A 21,376-nucleotide genomic window follows, 5' to 3' on the forward strand; every position below is an offset into this window, starting at 1 on the left:
AGAAGGAGACTGGAGCTGGCATACAGCTATGTGGTACCTTCAGTCACTCTGGATAAAAGTGACAGCTTTGTCGTTGCTTAGAGAGTACATCTTAAATGGAGGAAGTAGATGAGATATATGCATGAAACTAAAAAAAAACCCAGCTTGCTTGCTGTAGTATTATGTCAGGCTTTTTCGATTTTCTTTTCTTTTCTGTCAGATATTTTCCCCCAGTGAGCTGACTCTGCATAGAAAAGAATCGACTAGCTAAGATGTAAACTTGTGGTTTTTACATTTATGGCATTGGCCAGATGTCTTATCCAGAGCAACTTATATTTATCTCATTTATACATTTCAGCAGTTGAAGGTTAAGGGCATTGCTCAGGGACCCAGCAGTGGCAGTGCTGGGATTTGAACTCACAACCTTCCGATCAGAAATCCAAGGTCAGAAGGTGTTGATTCATTTTCTATAACAATATCTCAGATCGTAGTGCTGGCTGGAATTCAAATCAAAGGTCTATAGAATTGCGCTTTAACTAATACGTCGTTGTTTCTATAGTAATAGCTAATGAAGTGGGGCATGTAGAGTGACAATTCACATAATATATAAGCCTAAAAATGCATGAAATAAAAATGTGTTAATTAAGAAAAATGTATAATCATTGATACTGAAGGAGTCTCCAGTGTCAGCACTTTATAACAGCAAGTATTGTGCTGTCTGGTTTCTTGGTTTCTTGACAAGATGCTTTTTTTGTCTTATTATCTTCAAGACAGAGAGAGAGAAAAACAGAAAAGCTGTTTATAGCTACTATAACATCATTTTAAATGATAACTGTATAATAGATAAAGTTTTGCTGACATTCCGCAACATTAAATGTATAGTAAGAATAAATGAATAAAAAGTGTGATGTATAATTTTTTAAAATAAAGTAACAAATACTGTCACTAATGGCAAACTGCTGTGGTGTAAGTATATAAAGCATGATCAGGAGTTGCTGTTATTGCAAAATTAATATGAGTCATAATGAATTAATTACTTTTATAAGGACTATTTCACCTCATTGTCTTTTCCATTTCCAATCCTTAATGCATTTTATCCAGTAGTTACATGCAAATTAATTAAGATAATACAAGACTGAAGCGTGAAAGCTGTGAGTTTATGAGGTTAAGGTTATGCCTTCAAAGAACTATTGAAAAATTTAAGCTATATTAAAGCAGGATTCATAGAAAGGTCCACTTCAGAATTCCTTGCTAGTCAAATACTGTATTCAAATATTTAAATCCTTCACAGTAACTGAATCCGTTCTCACTGAGGCACGGCGGATGCCTGAATCCTTTGTGGTTTTGATATAACCCCTAAATGATGCAAATGCAATTAGCAGTAATGCCATTCCTATCGCTGTGGCTGGATGGATAAAACTCTTATCATGAAAGTACTCATACAATGAGCCAGAACAAATTAAACTTGTGCACTCTGGGACTGCGAGGTTGTGCGCTTATGAGGCATTCGTTTAAGAGTAACTATGCATTATGCTGCATTCACACCAAGAAATATATTCAGTGAAAATTACTCTGCAGAATGAGTTACACAGGTCAGCAAATTGGCTGAGCTGCCACAGCAAGCACGGCTTTCGGTTTTTATTGCAATATCACACATGGGTTATTTTCATTTATTCGGCTTGGTAGGGAGTCACCAAGGCTGTATGACAATATTATTGCAGGAGGGACTGATCCTGTGCTTATAAACAACATCATCAAATGCTAAACTATCTGTAATGTTCGCTGCGCCATTTCTGAGATGGCAGCCGCATTTATAAGCTGCTTTCCACAGAGAGCTGTTTGTGGAAAAAAAGGTATGTTATCTATAATTGTTGTGGTGTATAAGGAAATTCATCAAAAGAACTCTCCTGTTTTCATCACTCCTATTCCCGCCCAGTTTGGACCACACCCTCTGATTACCATTCGTATTATTTGGTTGCAATTGTTGCACTGAAAGCATAATGACTGCATCATGTCTTTGCAATGTGTGTAACAAGCTATTTTAATTAGCATTTCTCTGTGATTAGCTGTCTCTGCTCTTCCTATAACTATCTTGCATTGGTCAACTCTTGGATAAGACATTTTGCAGCATTTGTAGAGTGATAAGTAAGGAATTATACAATTTGGGGTGTACTTTTATAGGAAAATAATCAACATTTTATGGTGGTATGATGGCATTTACTGTTACCACCCCACATTTGAAGTGTATTTTTTTCCTCTTATAATGCAGCAATTTGCTAACGATTACATTACTTTTATAATCTTATTATTGTATTAATGACATATCATAAATTTTATCCATTTATAGCTATGTTTAATTTTGTGGAATGTCTAGAAAGCAAATTTGGTCCTGTTATCACTTACATTATACAAGCTATAAACAGTTGTTTACCTCATCAGACTCTTTGTCGTGGCTCTGAGAAACGACAAAACACAGTTATCTATTCAGAAGACTTTCCTTTGTTGGAAAATCCAAAGCAATACCTTTACCTCTAACTGAAACTGGAGACCCCTTCAAAAAAATCCTAAATAAACATGTCCACACAGAAAATCTCAATCACTAACTAAACCCCCCCCCCCCCCCCCCCCCCCAAAAGAAAAAAAAAACAGAGCTGGCGGTAAAGAAAACTAATCAGCCCAATCAGAATCAAAGTCAACATTGCTGTAATATAACTGCAGATTATTATCTGCTTGACAATAATAGATGGAAATGGAAATGTTTCAGGTCCATGTTATAATCTGTGGGGTTTTTTTTTTCTAATTTTAACCTGTTTGTTGTTGAAGCTGTTGTTGTTGTTGTTGTTGTTGTTGTTTTTTACTATTATTGGTTTGTGTATTCCAACCCTGTCTGCATACTCTAACCTCTGATAATCCTTGGATAAGATGTAATAAATTGACACGACACATATGTCTAGCTGCCTCAGGCTCTCGCATGCAACAGCAGTCTTATTTAATGAAAAGCTGGTGTAGCAAAAACATGTCAGTACACCACAGCACTATAGCATAGCAGCCCAGGAGGGAATACAGCATGCAGACTTCCATGCTTTATTACTGCACACTTTCTGACTGTTTTTTGTTCCTTATGGCCATATGGTGGCATGTGCATCATGTAGATGATGATTCGCTCTGTCTGTGCTTGAGAGTGTGTGCTCTAAGCAGTCTGATAAAAATGCAAGACCTGCAGAAATCATAGCACCTGTGGTCAGTGACCTAAATAAACGCTGTCGACTACAGATGATGACACACACGTTGCTGAAACTCACAGCTGCACATTCAAATGCACTGAAATGAGCTTTTCATAATAAATACTGTATATGTCTCAATTTGCAAATGGCAGCCGCTCTGTGGTTTACGGTGATTTACTGTGTGTGAGCACTGCATCACACCAACATGGAACCAGTCAAATATTCTAAATAGAATATAATTCAGTGCTCAACTTACCAGAAAAAAAAAAAACCCTAAAGAGGAACAGTGCATCGTGAGGGTGGAGTTAGGGGGTATAAATCCTCAATACATTTTCACTTTAGTCTTATCACAAATCACTAGCATACAGTAGAAACCATAGTGTGTGCATATATACAGGGTTTTACGGTAGCCACCTGATTATGAACCTGTACCTCTGGAGAATTGGTCAGAAGTACAGAGTTAACTACTAAACTGTCTCCGAATTTCACTGCATTTAGGATAAAATGAACAAATTAAAAGGAAAAAAAGGCAAAACCAGTAATTTGTATTCATAGACGAACCATTCAGAAGCGGGGACCGGGATTATGCAAATGAAAGCATAAAAGAAACATAATGAGATTTATGGATACTGCCTGCACCTGCCTAAGGTATGATTGTGCGATTATATCCAAATCGTTCGAAAAGAGGGGGGTAAAAAAAAAAAATCTAACATCAAGCACTCACACTGTTTTGAAAGCATATTTGGGAAAAGGAGATGAGCTGACGGAACAGAAGCAAAAACATCTATTTGAGCTTCAAACAACACAGCAGTGGAGTCCATTAGGCGACCTTAGCGGTGCTGAAATGATAACCGTGGAAGCTAACACTTTTCCATCTCCTGTGTAAGAAGTGGAAGAGATCATTTTAGCTTCATTATATTCGTTTTTTATTATCATATAATTTATATCCACCATAAACCAAAGAGTTGCCCTATGGCTTCAATGGCATTTACTCATAAATATGCCACTAAAATTATAATTGTGGTGATTGGCAAGTATCACTTGCAGGACAAATGTTAATAAACATAGGACTTATGAATGTTAATAAAATCATGTGAAGCTTCATTTGAAAACTTACCAAACATACCATAGGGTGTTTAACAAATAAGTTAGGCATTTTGTGTTCCTTTTGAAATCCCTTTTAGCATCAAATGTTGACTAGCACCACACTATCACCACAGTGTTGGAGAGTAGCTTGCTACAAATAGCAACACTACATGCTCAACTACCATTCAAATTCCAAAGTACCTTCCCAAACACTACAGATAACTTATGGAGTTAAATACAAAAGAAGTACTTATTTATACAACATATAACTACTAGTTTTTAAGGTGAGCAGAAAAATAGAGCTAAAGATGGGTGACAAATTAAAGGAAAAGGTCAGTCTTATTAGGTGTTGGGCCACCACAAGCAACTAGAGCAGCATCAGTGAAATGGTGACATTAATTTCATCCCCATCAAACAATTCACTAAAACATTGTGGCCTGTGGATGGGGGTTGGGTCACCATGGAAGAGACCACTCCCATCAAGACAGAAATGTTTCATCATGAGATAAAGGCAAATAGTTAGATAAAACCTGGATATGGAATTTCCTATACATTTTAAGGACATATTCAACATATAATACACTAGACATATATTAACATAGCAGAATCCAGGGTAGTATGCATACTCCCCATGTGATGTCTGGCTATTAAATATGATATTAAAATTATTTAATAAAATTCTAACCTTGGATTTGACTCCAACACGCTGCCTATTTCACTAATAAAGGTGAACTACTTCATGATAATTACTACCACCCAAGACTCAATCAATTCAATTTACAACTGATCCATTACCACTGCATCTTATTTCAGATCACAGGGTTGAACGAAATTTAATTTAAGTCTTTTAAGAGCTTTTTAATATCAGGTGTAATGCAATTGAAGACCATTAGTGCACCAGTGATAAAGTTGGCCATATGTTGCCTGGAGATTATGTCAACAATGGAGATGTGAATCCAAATAGCAGTAGTAGCATAGGTACAGGTAAAGTAGCTCATCTTAGCTTCAGTGTTACTTTTACTACCACAAAATGTGCTAATTTGCACAATGTTTTCCACATTTGACAATGTCATTCTAATGCATTATCATTTCAATAGTAACAACTTAAACAAAACAAAACATGTGCAATTACTGAATGGTGAGGTTTTCTTTAAGGAGATGTTTATTTAGTGTTTTTTAGAAGGAGTCTCCATTATTGTTGAGAGATTTCAACTGAGAATGGCCAGACTGGTTCGAGCTGACAGAAAGGCTACAGTAACTCAGATAACCACTCTGTAAAATAGTGATGAGTATAAAAAAAATATCTCAGAATGCACAACACATCGAACCTTGAGGTGTATGGGCTACAACAGCAGAAGACCATGTCGGGTTCCACTTCTGTCAGCCAAGAACAGAAAGCTGAGGCTGCAGTGGGCACAGGCTCACCATAACTGGACAGGTGAAGATTAAAAAACGTAGTCTGGTCTGATGAATCTCAATTTCTGCTGAGGCACACAGATGGTAGGATCAGAATTTGGTGCCAACAGCATGAATCCATGGCCCCAACCTGCCTTGTGTCAACAGTCCAGGCTGGTCGAGGTGGTGTAATGGTGTGGGAAATGTTTTCTTAGCACACTTTGGGCCTGTTTAATTCCAATCAATCATTGCTTGAATGCCACAGCCTATTTGAGTATTGTTGCTGACCATGTGTATCTCTTCATCGCCACAATTTACCGTTTTTCTAATGGCTACTTCCAGCATGATAATACACCATCTCAAAGCAAAATTCATCTCAAACTGGTTTTATGAACATGACAATGAGTTTCATGTTCTTCAGTGGTCTTCCCAGTCACCAGATCTGAATTCAATGGAACACCTTTGGGGTGTGGTAGAAAGGGAGAAAGTGCACAGCTTCTCCTTACAACATCTGTGACATAACTGCTAAACTATGACATATTTCCATACATGCAATTGGTTAAACAGTGTTCTATTAGTGTTTACAGCAGTTAAGGAAAATCAGCTCCAAGTGCAGTTGGGCAAACGCACACACACATTTGCTCTTGGGCTGTATGAAATGTAGGTCACTTTAAGGGAATAAATAGGAAAAGAAGCCCAAGAACAGAGAAACACAAAACAACCTGAAACTCAGCTGTTTTTGCAGTCCAGTATATTGTCACCGCTCTTCCATTTCCTTTATGCTTCAAGTGACAGCATGAACAACCTAGAAATCCAAGCATAGGCACATCATTTGTTGTGTTCTTGGACATCTGTGTCATTTTAAACTAAAATACGAAGCAGTTTTGTCTGAACTCACGTCTTCATAAATACAAATAAGCTTCTTTCATTGGAGAAAATGCAGGTGGAAATTTTTTTTGAATGCTTTGACATGCTCGAGTTGAGCAGGAACAGTGCTAAAAGCCAGTGCGTTTCAAGTGCGACGGTTTTAACAAAAGAAATGTGGAGCTGATGAATTTGGGTGGTGTTTTCTAAGGTCACCAGCTTTTTGGTAACAGCAGTGACTTCTGTATTTATCTGGTTCAATAACACATAAATACAGATGCAAAGAATCAAAAAGAGTATTCATGTAAGGATGATGGGCTTACTAGAGAAATCGATAAATCAGCCTGGCTTGTGAAAAATAACTCTGCAGTGAACAAGCACTGAGTTTAAGCTCTCTAAGATTCATTTCAAATCAGTTCTCTTTCATTTTAAAACACTTGTAAAACATTGTTTACTGTCAGAGAGGTTTGAGACTGCCATTCGTGAACTCACACTATTGAAAACAGGCCACAGATACAACCTTGAAGTAGATCATTACTTGTTATTAGGGCCACTTTTTAAATTGTGTTTTATACCACAGTGCTGCTGAGTTCACAATTATCAAACAAAATTTAAAGTCAAAGAATACAAAATTGCAAGCTTAAAATATGTGCTATAACTTTATAGCACCTGTAAAAGGACAATTTAGGGAATAGACAGAGAGATGCATAAGAAATATTCTCTCCTGCCTGATACTGTTAAGTTTATATATATATGAGGGGTCTCCAGTGTCACTACTTTGTAACAGTCTGAAGTTTTCTGACATGTAAAAGTCTTCAGGCTGCATATTTTGCCTTATTATCTTCAAGATATATATATATATATATAAAGCAACGCTGGTGAAAGAAATGACCGTTTCTAGTTACTATAATGTAAGGGGTAACAGGAGCTAACTAGTTTTGTGGACATTCTGCAATGATACATATAAACAAATAAAAAGAATGATGTGTCATTACAAAGAACTTTTGGCAATTTGCTGTGGTATCAGAGGAATAAAGCTCTTCATGATGTACTATTATTAGAAAAAAATCAACTGCAGAAGAAAGCAAATCAGCTTAACAAACCTTAAATGACCAAATTGACCTGCAGTAGTAGGAGCTGAATTGAAAGGTTAGACAGAGAAATCGAACCAGCTTCGCAAAACCATGGGAAGTCTTGCCAGAGGCACTGTAACTATAAGAAGTATAAGTCTGAGGAATTACTGTTTTTTTTTTTCACGAATTATGTAGAAGTCAATTATTGTTTTTTTTCCTAATATTCTTTTAAAGAAGGTTTATACATTGTACATGATCGTTTCTATAGTAACAGATCATTCACAAAGACTTGTACAGTGGACAAGCCACATAAATGGATAAAAAATAGTTTATGTAATGTTTATGGAAGGAGTCTCCAGTGTCAGCTTTAAAGCTAATCTTATTTTTAATAGGAAAAGAGGAAGAAAATGCCAATTTTACTGAACCAGTTTTATTAAAACATTTGTAGATGAGCGTTTCCTCACACAAGGTATATAAAGGTTAAAGTTGATTTTCTAAACTAAATGTCACACATTTCAGTGTTGTAGTGGTTCCAGAAAGTTCTTACTGAATATCAGAAAGCTATAATTAGAACTACAGATGGCGTATGCCATTGTCTGCTTAGCATAATCTCACAACTACCGGTGATAACAGGCATTTTCTGTCAGCAAATTAAATCAACAGTATTTATATTGGATTGAGGGAAGTTACAGAGCATTCCAAATTACTCTTGCTCATCTGTCAGTTACACGCCATGTCAAGAAACTGCCATTTGTGACAGCCTGAGATAGGTATTATGTCATATTAATATCCAAGACAAGCGTCCTTCGCCTTACGCAGTGATGTAATATTTGAAACTGGCATTTGGGAAATACGTACGTGAAAATGAGCATGCACGCAATTGCATAGTTGAATAGGCTGTCAGAGGAGCTGTCAGTTACTTTAACCTAACACAGGGAGATCGTAGTGGTCTCAGAGCGATCGCAATCATGTTCCCAGTGACATATATTGCTTCTCTGCTTAACTATCATGCGGGACGATACTTGTTTCAGATTTAGAAATGCAGATGGGGCTGAGTCATCACATAGCAGCAAAAACAATTTATTATAAGCTGTCAAGAAAGGAGGCTTGTCAACAATGGTGAAAATTAATTTTGTATTCAGCAGTGCTCTGGTTAAAAAAATTTTGACGGGGACTCATTATATTTAGTGTATTCCTCCGTTAAAGTAATAGTTCAGCCAATTGATACAGACTTTCCCTTAAGACAAAATGTATTTGATTAGATAAGACATGTTTTCTGTACCAATTAAGTAGATTATAGCTACCAGTTCAAACACATGCCTGAATAGACATGGTCTGTTGGACAACTCATTAGCCTGGGAGCCCTGGACAAGCATACCTTGTGTTTAGGTTATTGGTTTAATTTGTAGTTCTCAGATGGACAAGTAGGTTCAGCAACCAGACAATGAAAATAAACACCAATTCCTTTCAGACTTTTGCAAAACATAAATTTTCATTCCAAATCCCAGAGGCCTGTTTCACGAAGCCCGTTTTGGTAGCTACCCAGGTAAGTTTGTGTTTAGTTTGAGCAAATGCTGTTTTATCTGTATCAACAAGGTGGATTGGTTTTTAGTGGGTTTCATCAACATGGTAACGTACATTACACAGATAATCTGCTCCGGAGTAGGTTTTTTCTCTGTGAGAAAACTCAAACCCAACTTGGACCAATCAGCTGTGAGCAAAGTGATATAAATCTGATGCATCAAAGTTAACCCTTTAGTGTTTGTAGCGAAGGCTTCACCGTTTGTGGGGAATCCTGTGGAGCTCAGAGCGCAAATAATAATAAGGACACTTCAAAGGGAAATCATTTTTAGAGGGACGGACACAATCCCCTGGCTTTCCCCAATAACCATCTGTATGAATTTCGGCAGATGAAAATCAAAAGTTGGGCATCCCAGGCGAATTACACATTTTGTTGAGTTTTGAAGTGAAAGGACCTAAACAGAACCTCTGCAGCAAGCTTTTCATCAAATGCTGCTCCTTTTTTTCTCCAAATATACCTTTGCTGATCTTGGCTAGAAAGTTTCCTTTTAACTTCATTAGTCCACAGCACTTGTTTAGCCAAAATGCTTATGCTTATCTAGATGTTGACTGCATCCGAAATCGCGTACTGTGACAATACCTACTGTATTCGATTCAGCACCTACTTCTTGTTTATTGACACAGTACGTACTGATCAGTATATGTGTGAAGTATGAATATAATCAGGGCATACTATATCTGCCATGTTGGCATTGTCATGTGACCTACAACATCATCATAACCCCAAAACTTAAAGAGCCTGCTAAATTAGAGGTTTTTCCTCTTTGATACTTAAACAAGTTTACAATTTACTCAGGTGTTGGTAAACAAGTATGGTTTAACCACATGGAACAAGGAACAACCTTAATACCTGTAGCACTTACACTTAAAAAGAGCCGACACACTGTCTTCTATCATTTTTTTTATTCTGACAGCTCTTTCGTGCCAGTCCCTTTGCCTCATGGAATAGCGCAGTGTCCATTGGTTCCATGCTACAGACTCTCTGTGGAAGCAGTAGGTCATTCAGGCATTTCTCACCTATTGTTTTATGAATACTGAGAATTCAGACATACTTCTCCTTTGGCGCACTGCTTTTCACCAACTGTGTAGTAGGGTAGTAGTAATATTCGGATGCAGCCATTGCTTTTGTGATGAGCTCTCAGGTAAGCTGAGCTGATGATTCTTCCATGCAGATTATTTTGCTGCAAGCAACACTGCAAAGTAGAATCGTACACCACCACTCCTGTGTGAACTAAATCTTCCTGCAGGTCCTGAGTGTCATTTGGGACTTTTGCTTTACATTTCCTTTCAGCACACAGGCAGTTCTATCTGAAAATTTTCTTGGTTTTCCAGAGCTTGACTTGATTTCCACAGTTCCCCTTAGCTGCCATTTGTTAGTGACATTTTGGTCAGTGGAAATTGCAAACTGGAACTGCTTTGCGATCTTTTTATAGGCTTCCTCTGCTTTGTAAGCATCAATTAGCTTCTTTTCAGATCAGTCAGCTGCTTAGGCAAGCCCATGGTTAGCACAAGGTTTGACGAGACAGATAAGATATTACATCCTGGCAATATTACTCCTGACAATTCTTGCTAATTGATCTGGCTAATGAGTCCTAATGTGTCAGTTAAGGCCTAATGAGTTGATTAAATTCTGAGACTTTACATCTGGAAGGGTGAGCAAACTTTTGCACATGCCACAATTACTATTTTATTTTTTCCTGTTTAAAAAAAAAAAGTAATTACATTTGCAATTACATTTACAACAAATATTTTGTTTTCTGCAGAGGTCGTTTGTGTTTCTTTTCCCTTCAAATATCAAAAACACGTAATTTGGCTAGGGGTGCCCAACCTTTTGCATAAAGCTTTATGTAAATCTCTTTTAGATTACTTGAGATTACTTACTGGTAGATGCTATCTCTTACATGTTAGCAACATTATCTGTGTAGCTAAAAAGGAAAATTAAAGAAATATTGTACACCAAACATGACTTTGCTAATTGATTAATTGACTTGGCAGAATTGAGAAAAATGTATAAAGTTAATATTTTTTGGACGGTCTATCCCTTTAGTGTTAATAGAATTCCCATGGACATATACATGGATGATATGTCACTGAAGCTGAATGCTGTTGTATGGTATGCCGTCAGGGTGATGCTTATTTGTGTGCTAAACATATCCAGTATAGTATGCATATGGTACATATCAAATAATCCACATCAGAAATATCAATAATGTACCCTACTCACAAATACCACTGACATATATTACAGCTCAGTACCTCTGTTGCTATTTGCTCCTATAATATATGTACCAGACAGGTACACTAGGCTTATTGACTTATTAGGTAATGTAAACCTTCTGAGCTGTCAAAAAGAACATCTATAAATACCCCTGTTGCTGGATTCCCTGCTGAGAGATAAGATAATTTACCATTTAAAGCCTGGGTCCCTACAATATCATCCCTGACTGGTTTAGTGATTAATGGCATGGGCAAATATAGCCAGGCTATTAGTCTCATGTGGGAAAAAAAAATAGGCCCAGGCATGAGATGTCCTCGGGAATAGAGCTACGGAAGGTGAAAAGGAGAAAGGGTTAATATATATCTGTACTCGGATCAGAGCGAGAGGAATACCAGCTGCTTCTATTCCTCCACTGCGATATTACCAAGCGGCAGGTGTTCCATATCGAAATGTCTCCGAGCTCACAGTAAATCATGAGAAACCGCCCTGCCTCATCACAAGAAGGCACATGTACTATATTACCTAATGGATATATTTAACAATTTGTGCTGATGAACGCTTTTCATTAACCAAAAATGACTAGTAAATGCTTCTACTGTATCTACACCTGAACAGCTTTCAAAAACATATACAGTATATCAATTTACTTACAATGTTTAACATCTCTGTATAATATATGTGCGGTTGTCTAAGATGTTACTGTAGCTGAATTTTGGCAGAATTTCATCAAAATCTTTTTGGTTTGTTTTGTTGTTTTATTTTTGGAAAAAAATTAAGTTTTATATTGTTATTTTAACTTAATATAGGCCACAATAACAAGATATTAAGCCACGAATATTTAACACCCCACAATCAATTAATGAGACAAACATTAAATAATAGCTTATAATTCTTGTTGCTTGTTTAGTTGAAAATGAATAAAGGTTGAATAAAGGTTGAAATCATGAGATATTATATTGAAATAATGATGTAATTACACTGCACTTCAACCTTTTTCATATCTTGTAGTTCAGACCATCCATATTTTCACAACTCTACTTATCTTCTAAATATATTTCTTTTTATTTACTTTATAATCTCACCTATGCTTACTGCCTACAGAGGTCACATGACGTAAATAAGAAGTACAGACGGTCTGTCTGCCTAATGCAGAGATTTCAAACCCAGTGAATGTCATGTTTTGATCAAGTTTCTTGCTCTGAACCATAGTGCACTTAACCCTAATAGATTCAGCTTGTAAATGGAATAAACACCAGCTGTTCATTTTTGTTCAGTCACTTTCATTGTAGAGATAGCAGTGGGGGGGATGTTAATTTGAAAACAAAAATGGAAATATAACCAACAGAACAAAACTCACTGAGCCAACCAGCAATTATTTCACCACAAAATAGTAATGGTGAGCAATGATTATTAAAGTCAAGAGCAATGACTAGCCTCTTGTTTATCAAATGCTTTTTAGATTTTGCTTTGTTGCATATCAAATGAACTGCAAATTAACCCTCTACTGCATGAATTATTACATTTACATAAAAAAACAAAGTTTTATGGATTTGTATTACTTGAATTAGTTATAAGTAATATAATTATATTTAAAAATGTGAGAAATAATTAATGGGGATGGGGGTTATTTGGTAACTTGTTAGTTGGTAAGCAATGTTAAATGGTGGAAAGTATAATATAGTCAAAAACTATATGAGTGATGTATAAAATAACACAAAATATATGAGATTACAACTCCAATTACTGCAATTTCCAGATTATAAATTGCAGTTTTGTTTTTTTTTTGTTGTTGTTTTTTTTTTTGCCACTTAGTAAGCATGTAAAAAATTATATCTTCTAGAAAGGAATTACAGTTGTAAAAAGTATGTGGATGGATTTACTCACTCAAAATACATACAAAATGAGATCCAAACATGTTTTGGGTGTTTGGATCCAATGATCTTTTTAATTCGTTTACATCTCTTGAATGCTTACTTTAGAAAACAAGGTACAGTTGCAAAATATCTGAAATTACAACAGTTTTTCTTACTTTGATTAGAGAAGCCTAGTGTCTTTTTTTTTTTGCTATGTAGGCCTATTTCAATTCATGAACACACATACCACAGTTCCATTATCAGATGTTGTTGCCATATGACAATAATTACATTTTACCGTTTAACAAAATACTTAATATATATAAAACTGCTTAAATGACAAAAGCTAAACGTTAACTGCTCAGACAGTGTTTCAACATTTTCCATTAAGTAGTTTCCAATTTTGAGAGCCCTCTGATGATGACCTTCACCATCTCATGTGACTGCAGAAAGGGAAGTACAAACAGCACTTCCTGGTCATGTGAAATGGCATTTTTTGTTATGCCAAAGTCCAGTTGCCTAGGAAAATGGTAATTTGTATTATTGCCTGTCAAATAAGTGGAGATAAATTAATAGTTTCCATGTGGCAACAACATGGAGTAAAGGGTTAAATGAATAAATAGTGCTTGGTTTTTAACAATCAGTTTGTTGGTGTCTTTCAGTGGAATTGAAATGGAAATGCATATTTTTTTTTCCTTTTTCAACTTTGAAGGTACACATACTTTAAAATGCTACAACTTTACTTGAGGAAAGTCTTTAACTTTCAGAAATATATATTGTCAATAAGATGTCAACATTTGAACATTTAAAGGGATTTCCTAGACTTCTACACATATAGTCTCAAGTTAGACAAAGGGGTATCTTAATAAAAACACCCATGCTTCAGGGATCTCTGAGCTCCGTAGCTTCATCCCATTAAAGCTCATCCAACCTTTACCATCATGTCAATATCTAGTTTAGTGAATGCAGCTACATTGCTACATATCAGTAGCAGTCATGCAACATTAAATAGTTGTAGATAAAAGGGAAACGTGTTCCCACTGTACTACAGTCGTCTTTTGCCACATACTGCCACGTCAGCTGCCCTGCTGTTCCTGAACTGAACAGGTGTTGGAAGAAAACTGCAGCAGACTGCAAAGAAACGCTAGCATACTTTTCACATTCATAATATCAGGGCAGGTGGCAGCGCTTTATGTATTGGTGTAATTATTCAAGCCGGAAAGAATCCACATGCTGCAAATTTCTGTTATGTGCTTAAACATTGGATGGACTTGCAGCCTCAAGCATCCACATACAAACCCTTTGCATCCACAGTGCCTTAATGCAAATATGTAATAAACAGCAAAAACAAATGCACACAAGTTTTATTACCAGTGTTCATGTGAAGTACTCCTAAAATGTGGTCAGGAAAGACCTAAGAAATGTTCTGAATTAATCAGTCCAATCCCATGCTGTGCATTTTGTTTGTAGCCACATTCAAGCTCATTGTTGTTATTGTTATCCATCCATCCATCCATTTTCCATTCTGCTTATCCTACACAGGGTCGCGGGGAGCCTGGAGCCTATCCTAGGGAACTCGTTGCACAAGGCAGGGGACACCCTGGATGGGGAGCCAAGCCATCACAGGATACAATCATACACACATTCACACACCCATTTACACTATGGACAATTTGGAAATGACAATCAGCCTACAGTGAATGTCCTTTGAGCACGAAACCAGAGTACCCAGAGGAAACCCAGAAGCACAGGAAGAATATTCCAAGGTGCAAAGCAAACATACTAAACACTCAGCCACTGTGCCCATATACTACTACTTCTTATTATTATTATTGTTGTTGTTTCATGCTATAATCTCCAGTTCCATCATCATAGTACCTGAGTGCAGCTCCACTTAGTATGGTATCATAAAGTAAAGCTGGAAAAAACTCCACCCACCCAGGCCTGTAATTACAGATTTTGATAGCTGGGTCGATACCACCATTAAAAACATCTCAAATTGTCCTTAATAACAGTCCTCTGAGTTGTGTTCTAGGCTGCACATGGAGCTATTACTTTTTCCATTACATGTTGAGACTGGCTAGGGATAAATTTCTTGTTTATCTTCCCTGACATGTGCTGGGCCTGTGGTGCACAGATATATTGAGGTGAAGTCAATATTTTGTTGATGGAAACTGGTGGGACATGTTGGTGGGACACGGCTAGCCTTGGAGACTGAGAAATCCCTTGTGCTTTTGTGATGACTCACCCTGTCACACACACACACACACACACACACACATATATACCCCCCCCCCACACACACACACACACACACTCATTACAACCCCTGCAGCCAGTGTGAAACAGTTTAGAATAATTTGTATTCAGGTCTACACTAGCCAGGTAAGGAGTGACACACAGCGCAAGCCTGGCTCAAACAATTCCACTTGGCTCGGCTGCCTTGCTGACGTCAGGCCTTCACACACTGCTGCTCTCAGCTACAGATGAGCCTGCATTCATCTAATGAGCTTGGCCATCATCTCCCAGGACTCTGTATCATCCTTCCTTCATTTCACTCCATGTTAGCCATACTGTGGATAACAATGCTAGTAACTAATTACTAGTAACGAAAAACATTTATTTTTATTTTTTTTCCTGTTATGTTTTGGTCCCACATGTCGTCTTGGAGTGAACAGTCATTGCAAATCAATCTAAAGATCTTCTGACTGATCACCTTTATTCTAAAATGAAATTTATATCCTAGTGAGAGTGGCCCACATCCACAGGGCACAAGGGCTCATTGAATGGTGGAATGGTGGAATTTGATGAGGATGAAAATGATGTGAAACATATGCTATGGCCTTCGCACAAAGATCTCAAGATCTCCACCCAGTCAGGAGCTTTAGAGAGCTGTGTTAGATATTGTTCTCCAGCACCAGCAACATAACACCAACTGAGAGAAGGTCTCTTGGAAAAGCAGCATTCATCGCTCAAATACAGTTCCAGAGACTTGTAGAATCTTTGCTAAGGGGCTTTGAAGTTGTTTCGGTGCCTTGTGCTGGAAGGCCCAATACCTCATTAAACCATGTTTTATTGTTCTTCTATTCTTAAACATCTGCCTCTTTTTTTTAGGTTTGACCAAAGCAAATTTAACAATTGGACAAAATTTAAAAATGACTAAGTAGAGATACAATATAAAGAGTAGTGACAAACTACAAAACCAGTATTATCAGTATTATCAAATCTCCTGAGCTGTGTTTAGCATCAGCTCTGTGCCTTCATTACATTAAAGCTCATCCAGCCTTTACCGTCATCTCAATAATTCTACCTTAGAGAATGCAGCTAGAGTAAACATTGCCTTGTAGCAGTGCACATTAAATAATCGTAGACAAAAAAAGGAAACGTGATCCCACTGATCCCACAGTTGTGTTTTGCCACCTACAGTCAGTTGACCACATTACCGATGTTCATGCCCCACTGTGTCTGAGCTGAACATGTGTTGGAAGAAAACCACAACAGACTGCAAAGAAATACTGGCGTGTGTTTCACATTCAGAATATTAAAGCAGGTGGCAGAGCTTCTGTTTTTGTTCTCATTTTTCAAGCAGGAAAGAATTCACTTGTTTCTAATTTCTTAAACTCAGGGTTGACTAATTAAACCCCAATGTAATCACTTCTATTTCAAGATATTATGTCATTATTTCAACTTACAATCTCATTTTTTGACTTACTTTGTTATAACATGATGGTGTTCTAAGATGAGTTATCTAATTATTTCCAGATTGTATGCAATTATTTAATATCTCATTAATTTGATAGTATGCCATTATTTGAACTTGGTATCTCATTATTCTGAATTAATTGCCTACTTAGCGTGGCTCAAGGTCCCTTTCCGGAACCTTCACACTAACTGTTCCTCAGTGGTGGAATGAACTTACGACCTCAATCCAGACCGCAGAATCTGTCACTATCTTCAAAAAACAGCTAAAGACCCATCTCTTCTGTGAGCACGTAACTAACCCCTAAAATGCCAATCCCACATTATCTTTAAAAAATAAATAAATAAATAAACTTTCTCTGGCTGTTACACCTCTACTCTGCACACTTTGCTTTTCTAGAACTCAATTATAAATCTTGCATGGTAGCACTACTTGTATTGTTCTCCGCTTGATATATCGCTTTGCTTGTATTTCCTCATTTGTAAGTTGCTTTGGATAAAATTGTCTGCTAAATGAATAAATGTAATGTAATAACCCATTATTTCAAGATAGCATGTCTTTATTTAACTTAATATCTTATTGTTTTGACATTATAACTTTCTATTTCAAGTTGTGTCAATATTTTGATATAAAATCCCACTATTTTGGCTTTAAATTGTTACTTCAAGTTACTAAATCAAAATAATATGTTGGTTTCGCATTATCTTGTTACTTAAAGATATTTTGTTATTAGTTAGTTTTATCGCATTATGTAAAATTAGGAATTCAAGATATTTAGTCCAAATACTAATATATTAAGTGAAAATAACAACATAATCCAGTATTTGAAATAATGAGTTATTACGTTGAAGTAATGAGATAGTAAGTCAAAAAGGACATAACATGTCAATATATCTATTTTTTCCATTTGTGTTAGTTTGAACTAAATAAACTATTAACTGTTTTGTTGTTTTCTGTTATGAGAATATGCTGTAATATTTTTTCAAATGACTTTTACCCCAATCAATTAGCCTACTAGCCCTCCTAGTAACGATAATAGAGAAACAATTATTGTAGTGATTATTGTGATTATTATATGATATGCTGTACTGCAGGCATTCATGTTTCCATGAGTAAGTAGAAGCACTAAAATGTATATAGTTTGGAAGTAGTATAATGGAGTACAATGGAATGCAGCATCACTCATATAAATTATAGTACCAGTATTTCAAGACATGTCCTAAATATTACTCAAAAATATAAAAAATCCTTAATGTTAGTTCATGGTTTGTCCAGTCCATTATTGTATTCTAAATCACTATTGCATTCAATGTGCCACATGCACTGAAATCATTTCCTTTTCAGCCTGGTACTTTAAGTAATTGCTTTTCATTCTGGCTATCCACATGATAAAAAACAAAACAAAACAAAAGAGCAAATGTCCTCATGATTATGAAACAGAAAAGGCTGTGTATGTGTGTGTGTGTGTGTGTGTGTGTGTGTGTGATCCTTTAAACCGAGTCATCATTACCATTCTGCCCTTCCAGCCTACGAGAACGCTACCCTTTCCCATACCCAACAACAATTTATCCTTTCCTATGAAAGGGATGAAAAATGGATGGATGGTTTAGAGGTGCAAACGCCAGAGTCTAGATTGCCCATAGCTAGCAAACAGGTATTACAATACAGCACCATTACAACAACATTCTGCAAATGGATTTGAAATGGAGCTGAACGTGTGATACATGTGGAAGGCTACTTGCCTTAGAGAAAATGACAGCAAGGGGGATATTCAGACAAAAATACTTCCATAAGGATGACATAAAGATATGTTTTTTTTTTTTTTCCCCCTCCATGGTGTAGTACTGTATAAATAAAACAAATCGACTTGGCTGTCTCTGTGAAAGGTGTACATATATCACCTGGGAGAAGAAGCCCTTTCATTCTGTCAGGGGATCATCAGCTTCAGCCAACACAAATATCTTACCCAATGTATGAACAAAGCCTTTATCCAAACCTTCTATCTACAGCTTGACTACCTTGGAACATCTAACGTAAATGGAAATGAAATGAAATGAAAGTTTGTGGACAGTAGCTAACAGGATCTCAGTTAGTGGACATTAGCTAAGATACTCTCAGGATCTAGCTAACATGATCTTGGTTGCTGGATAGTAGCTAACAGGATCGCAGTTACTGGACACTAGCTAACAGGATCTCAGCATCTAGAACTGAGGAACCATGTTTTAAAAGGATGTGGCTTTGTTAACCTGATGTTGTTCTGAAACTAGATACTGAAAGCATATATAGTTTTGTTTTGTTTTTTTTTAAATATTGTTTGGTGGTCATTCATTCAATCATCTTTAGTAACCACTTTGTCCTAGTCAGGGTGCTGGTGGATCTAGATCTTGGGAGCACTGGTTACAAGGTAGGAATAAACCCTGGATAGGACTCCAGACCATCATGCAAACACATATTTGCCCAGTCATTCACACTAAATGACAATATAGCATAGCTAATCCATTTACCAGCATGTTTTAGGAGGAAACCAGAGAACCCAGAGAAGATCCACATGGACACAGAGACAATATTTAAAACTCCACACTGACAGTAATCCGAAGTCAGGATTGAGCCCTGGATCTAGCTGTAAGACAGCAACGCTATCTCCTGGACCACTATGCCGTGTTTTATTTGTGTTTTTACAATAAAACCTGTCCTGCCAGCTGCATTGATTCCTAGTTGGGACTTTTAAGTGAAATCCTTGTTTGCCTACATCTGTAAGAGTCGTTTAGTAAAATAACAAAAAAATATATATGGTTTACCTTCTCTGCAGACTGAGCTGTTCCAAAGAAAATAGGAATGAAGGCCAGCCAAACGATACAGGTGGTGTACATGGTGAAGCCAATGGGCTTGGCCTCATTGAAGTTCTCGGGAACTCCTCGTGTCTTGATGGCATAAACCGTACATGTGACCATGAGCAAAATACTGTATCCCAGTGAGCAAATTATTTGTAAATCTGTGATGTCACATTTGAGCACACCCCTAGCCTTGTCTGGATTGATGGTTTTCTGTTCATCATAATCAATTATTGTGTTCGGCGGATCCACCCCAAACCATATGAAGACTCCTAGAAGCTGCACTGAAATTAAGCTTGATGTTATTGCCAACTGGGATGTTGGACTGATCAGTCTAGGTGGTGTCACCGACTTCTTCCCCTCTTCAAAGATGCGGTAAATTCGATTTGTCTTGGTTAGCAGTGCGGCATAGCTGATGCACATCCCCAAGCCGAGGAAGATGCGTCTGAAGGAGCAGACAGCTGCATCAGGTTTGGCAATCATCACAAAGGTTATGATGTAGCAAAGGAAGATCCCTGTCAGGAGCACATAGCTGAGCTCCCGTCCTGAAGCCCGCACGATGGGTGTGTCGTTGTAGCGGATGAATGTAGCCATGACGAAGATGGTGGCCACGATGCCAAGCATTGCCAAGAAGACAGGGATGACTGCCCAGGGAGAGTGCCACTCCAGCTTGACGATGGGGATAGGCTGGCACCCAGTTCGGTTGGCATTGGGCCGCATGTTGTAGGAGCACAGCTTGCACGTTGTTTCATCATATTGGTACTGGTAGCCGTCACAGGGCTCGCAATGCCAGCAGCAAGGCATCCCTTTTACTGTTTTCTTCCTTTGGCCAGTTTTACACGGCAGGCTGCAGATGGACCCAGGAATTTCTACATCACCACTGGGCCACTGCATGTCCTCCATCTGGAAGAGATCAGCAAAAATATGCACTTAATATTGTTTATATGAACTCAATAATGCATATACAACCCACCTATTTGAACCTGCTTTCTGAGAAAACTCTCTCGTTGTGTGGTTCTACACTGGATCTATGACAATTCCAGCACATGAAACCCTGGAGAATCCTTTTCTAAGCGTGTATGGATATTTGGGCTCCTGTTTTATTTGATTTCAGAGTTTATCTGGTCAGGGTGTAAATTTTGGAACATCTGCCATTTCATAAACTTTGTTAGAGGTTTTTTTTTAAAAAAAACAAAACAAAAAAAAAACCTGCTTTAGAAGCAACAGCAGGAGCTGGGACTTCTTTCTCACTTGCTGCAACACCTTTTTTCCTCATTTATGCTTACCATTCTGAAATTAGAAGAATGCAAAAATGAGTCTGATCACATACAAATCATTACAGTAGGGCAAATAATGATGACTGACCAATGTATACCAACACTGCAGATGCACATGAGTTTTATGAAGGTTATTAAAAGACTTTTTTTTCAGATTTGTTTGTTTTCGGTGCACAATTGGAATTTTTTTTTAGACTCTGTCCTGTATTTTTCTTTCTAATCTGATTGCAAAGTGATTTTGAAATATTTTCTGCAATCTTTTCAAGCTCCATCTCCATGGAGACGGTGCTGATTT

At 37.2% G+C, this 21,376-nt stretch overlaps 1 protein-coding gene across 1 annotated transcript in view; it reads right to left on the bottom strand.

The window, feature by feature from the left end:
* The window catches only part of LOC128625250 (metabotropic glutamate receptor 7), a 147,329-nt gene that overhangs the window by 19,334 nt on the left and 106,619 nt on the right, over positions 1–21,376 (bottom strand). Inside the window, exon 7 of the mRNA XM_053653444.1 lies at positions 19,772–20,707. Coding sequence (XP_053509419.1) covers positions 19,772–20,707 — 936 coding nt within the window. The remainder of the gene's footprint in view (positions 1–19,771; positions 20,708–21,376) is intronic.

This window comes from Ictalurus furcatus, chromosome 21 (genome assembly GCF_023375685.1).
Source record: "Ictalurus furcatus strain D&B chromosome 21, Billie_1.0, whole genome shotgun sequence".
Classification (NCBI taxonomy): Eukaryota; Metazoa; Chordata; class Actinopteri; order Siluriformes; family Ictaluridae; genus Ictalurus; species Ictalurus furcatus.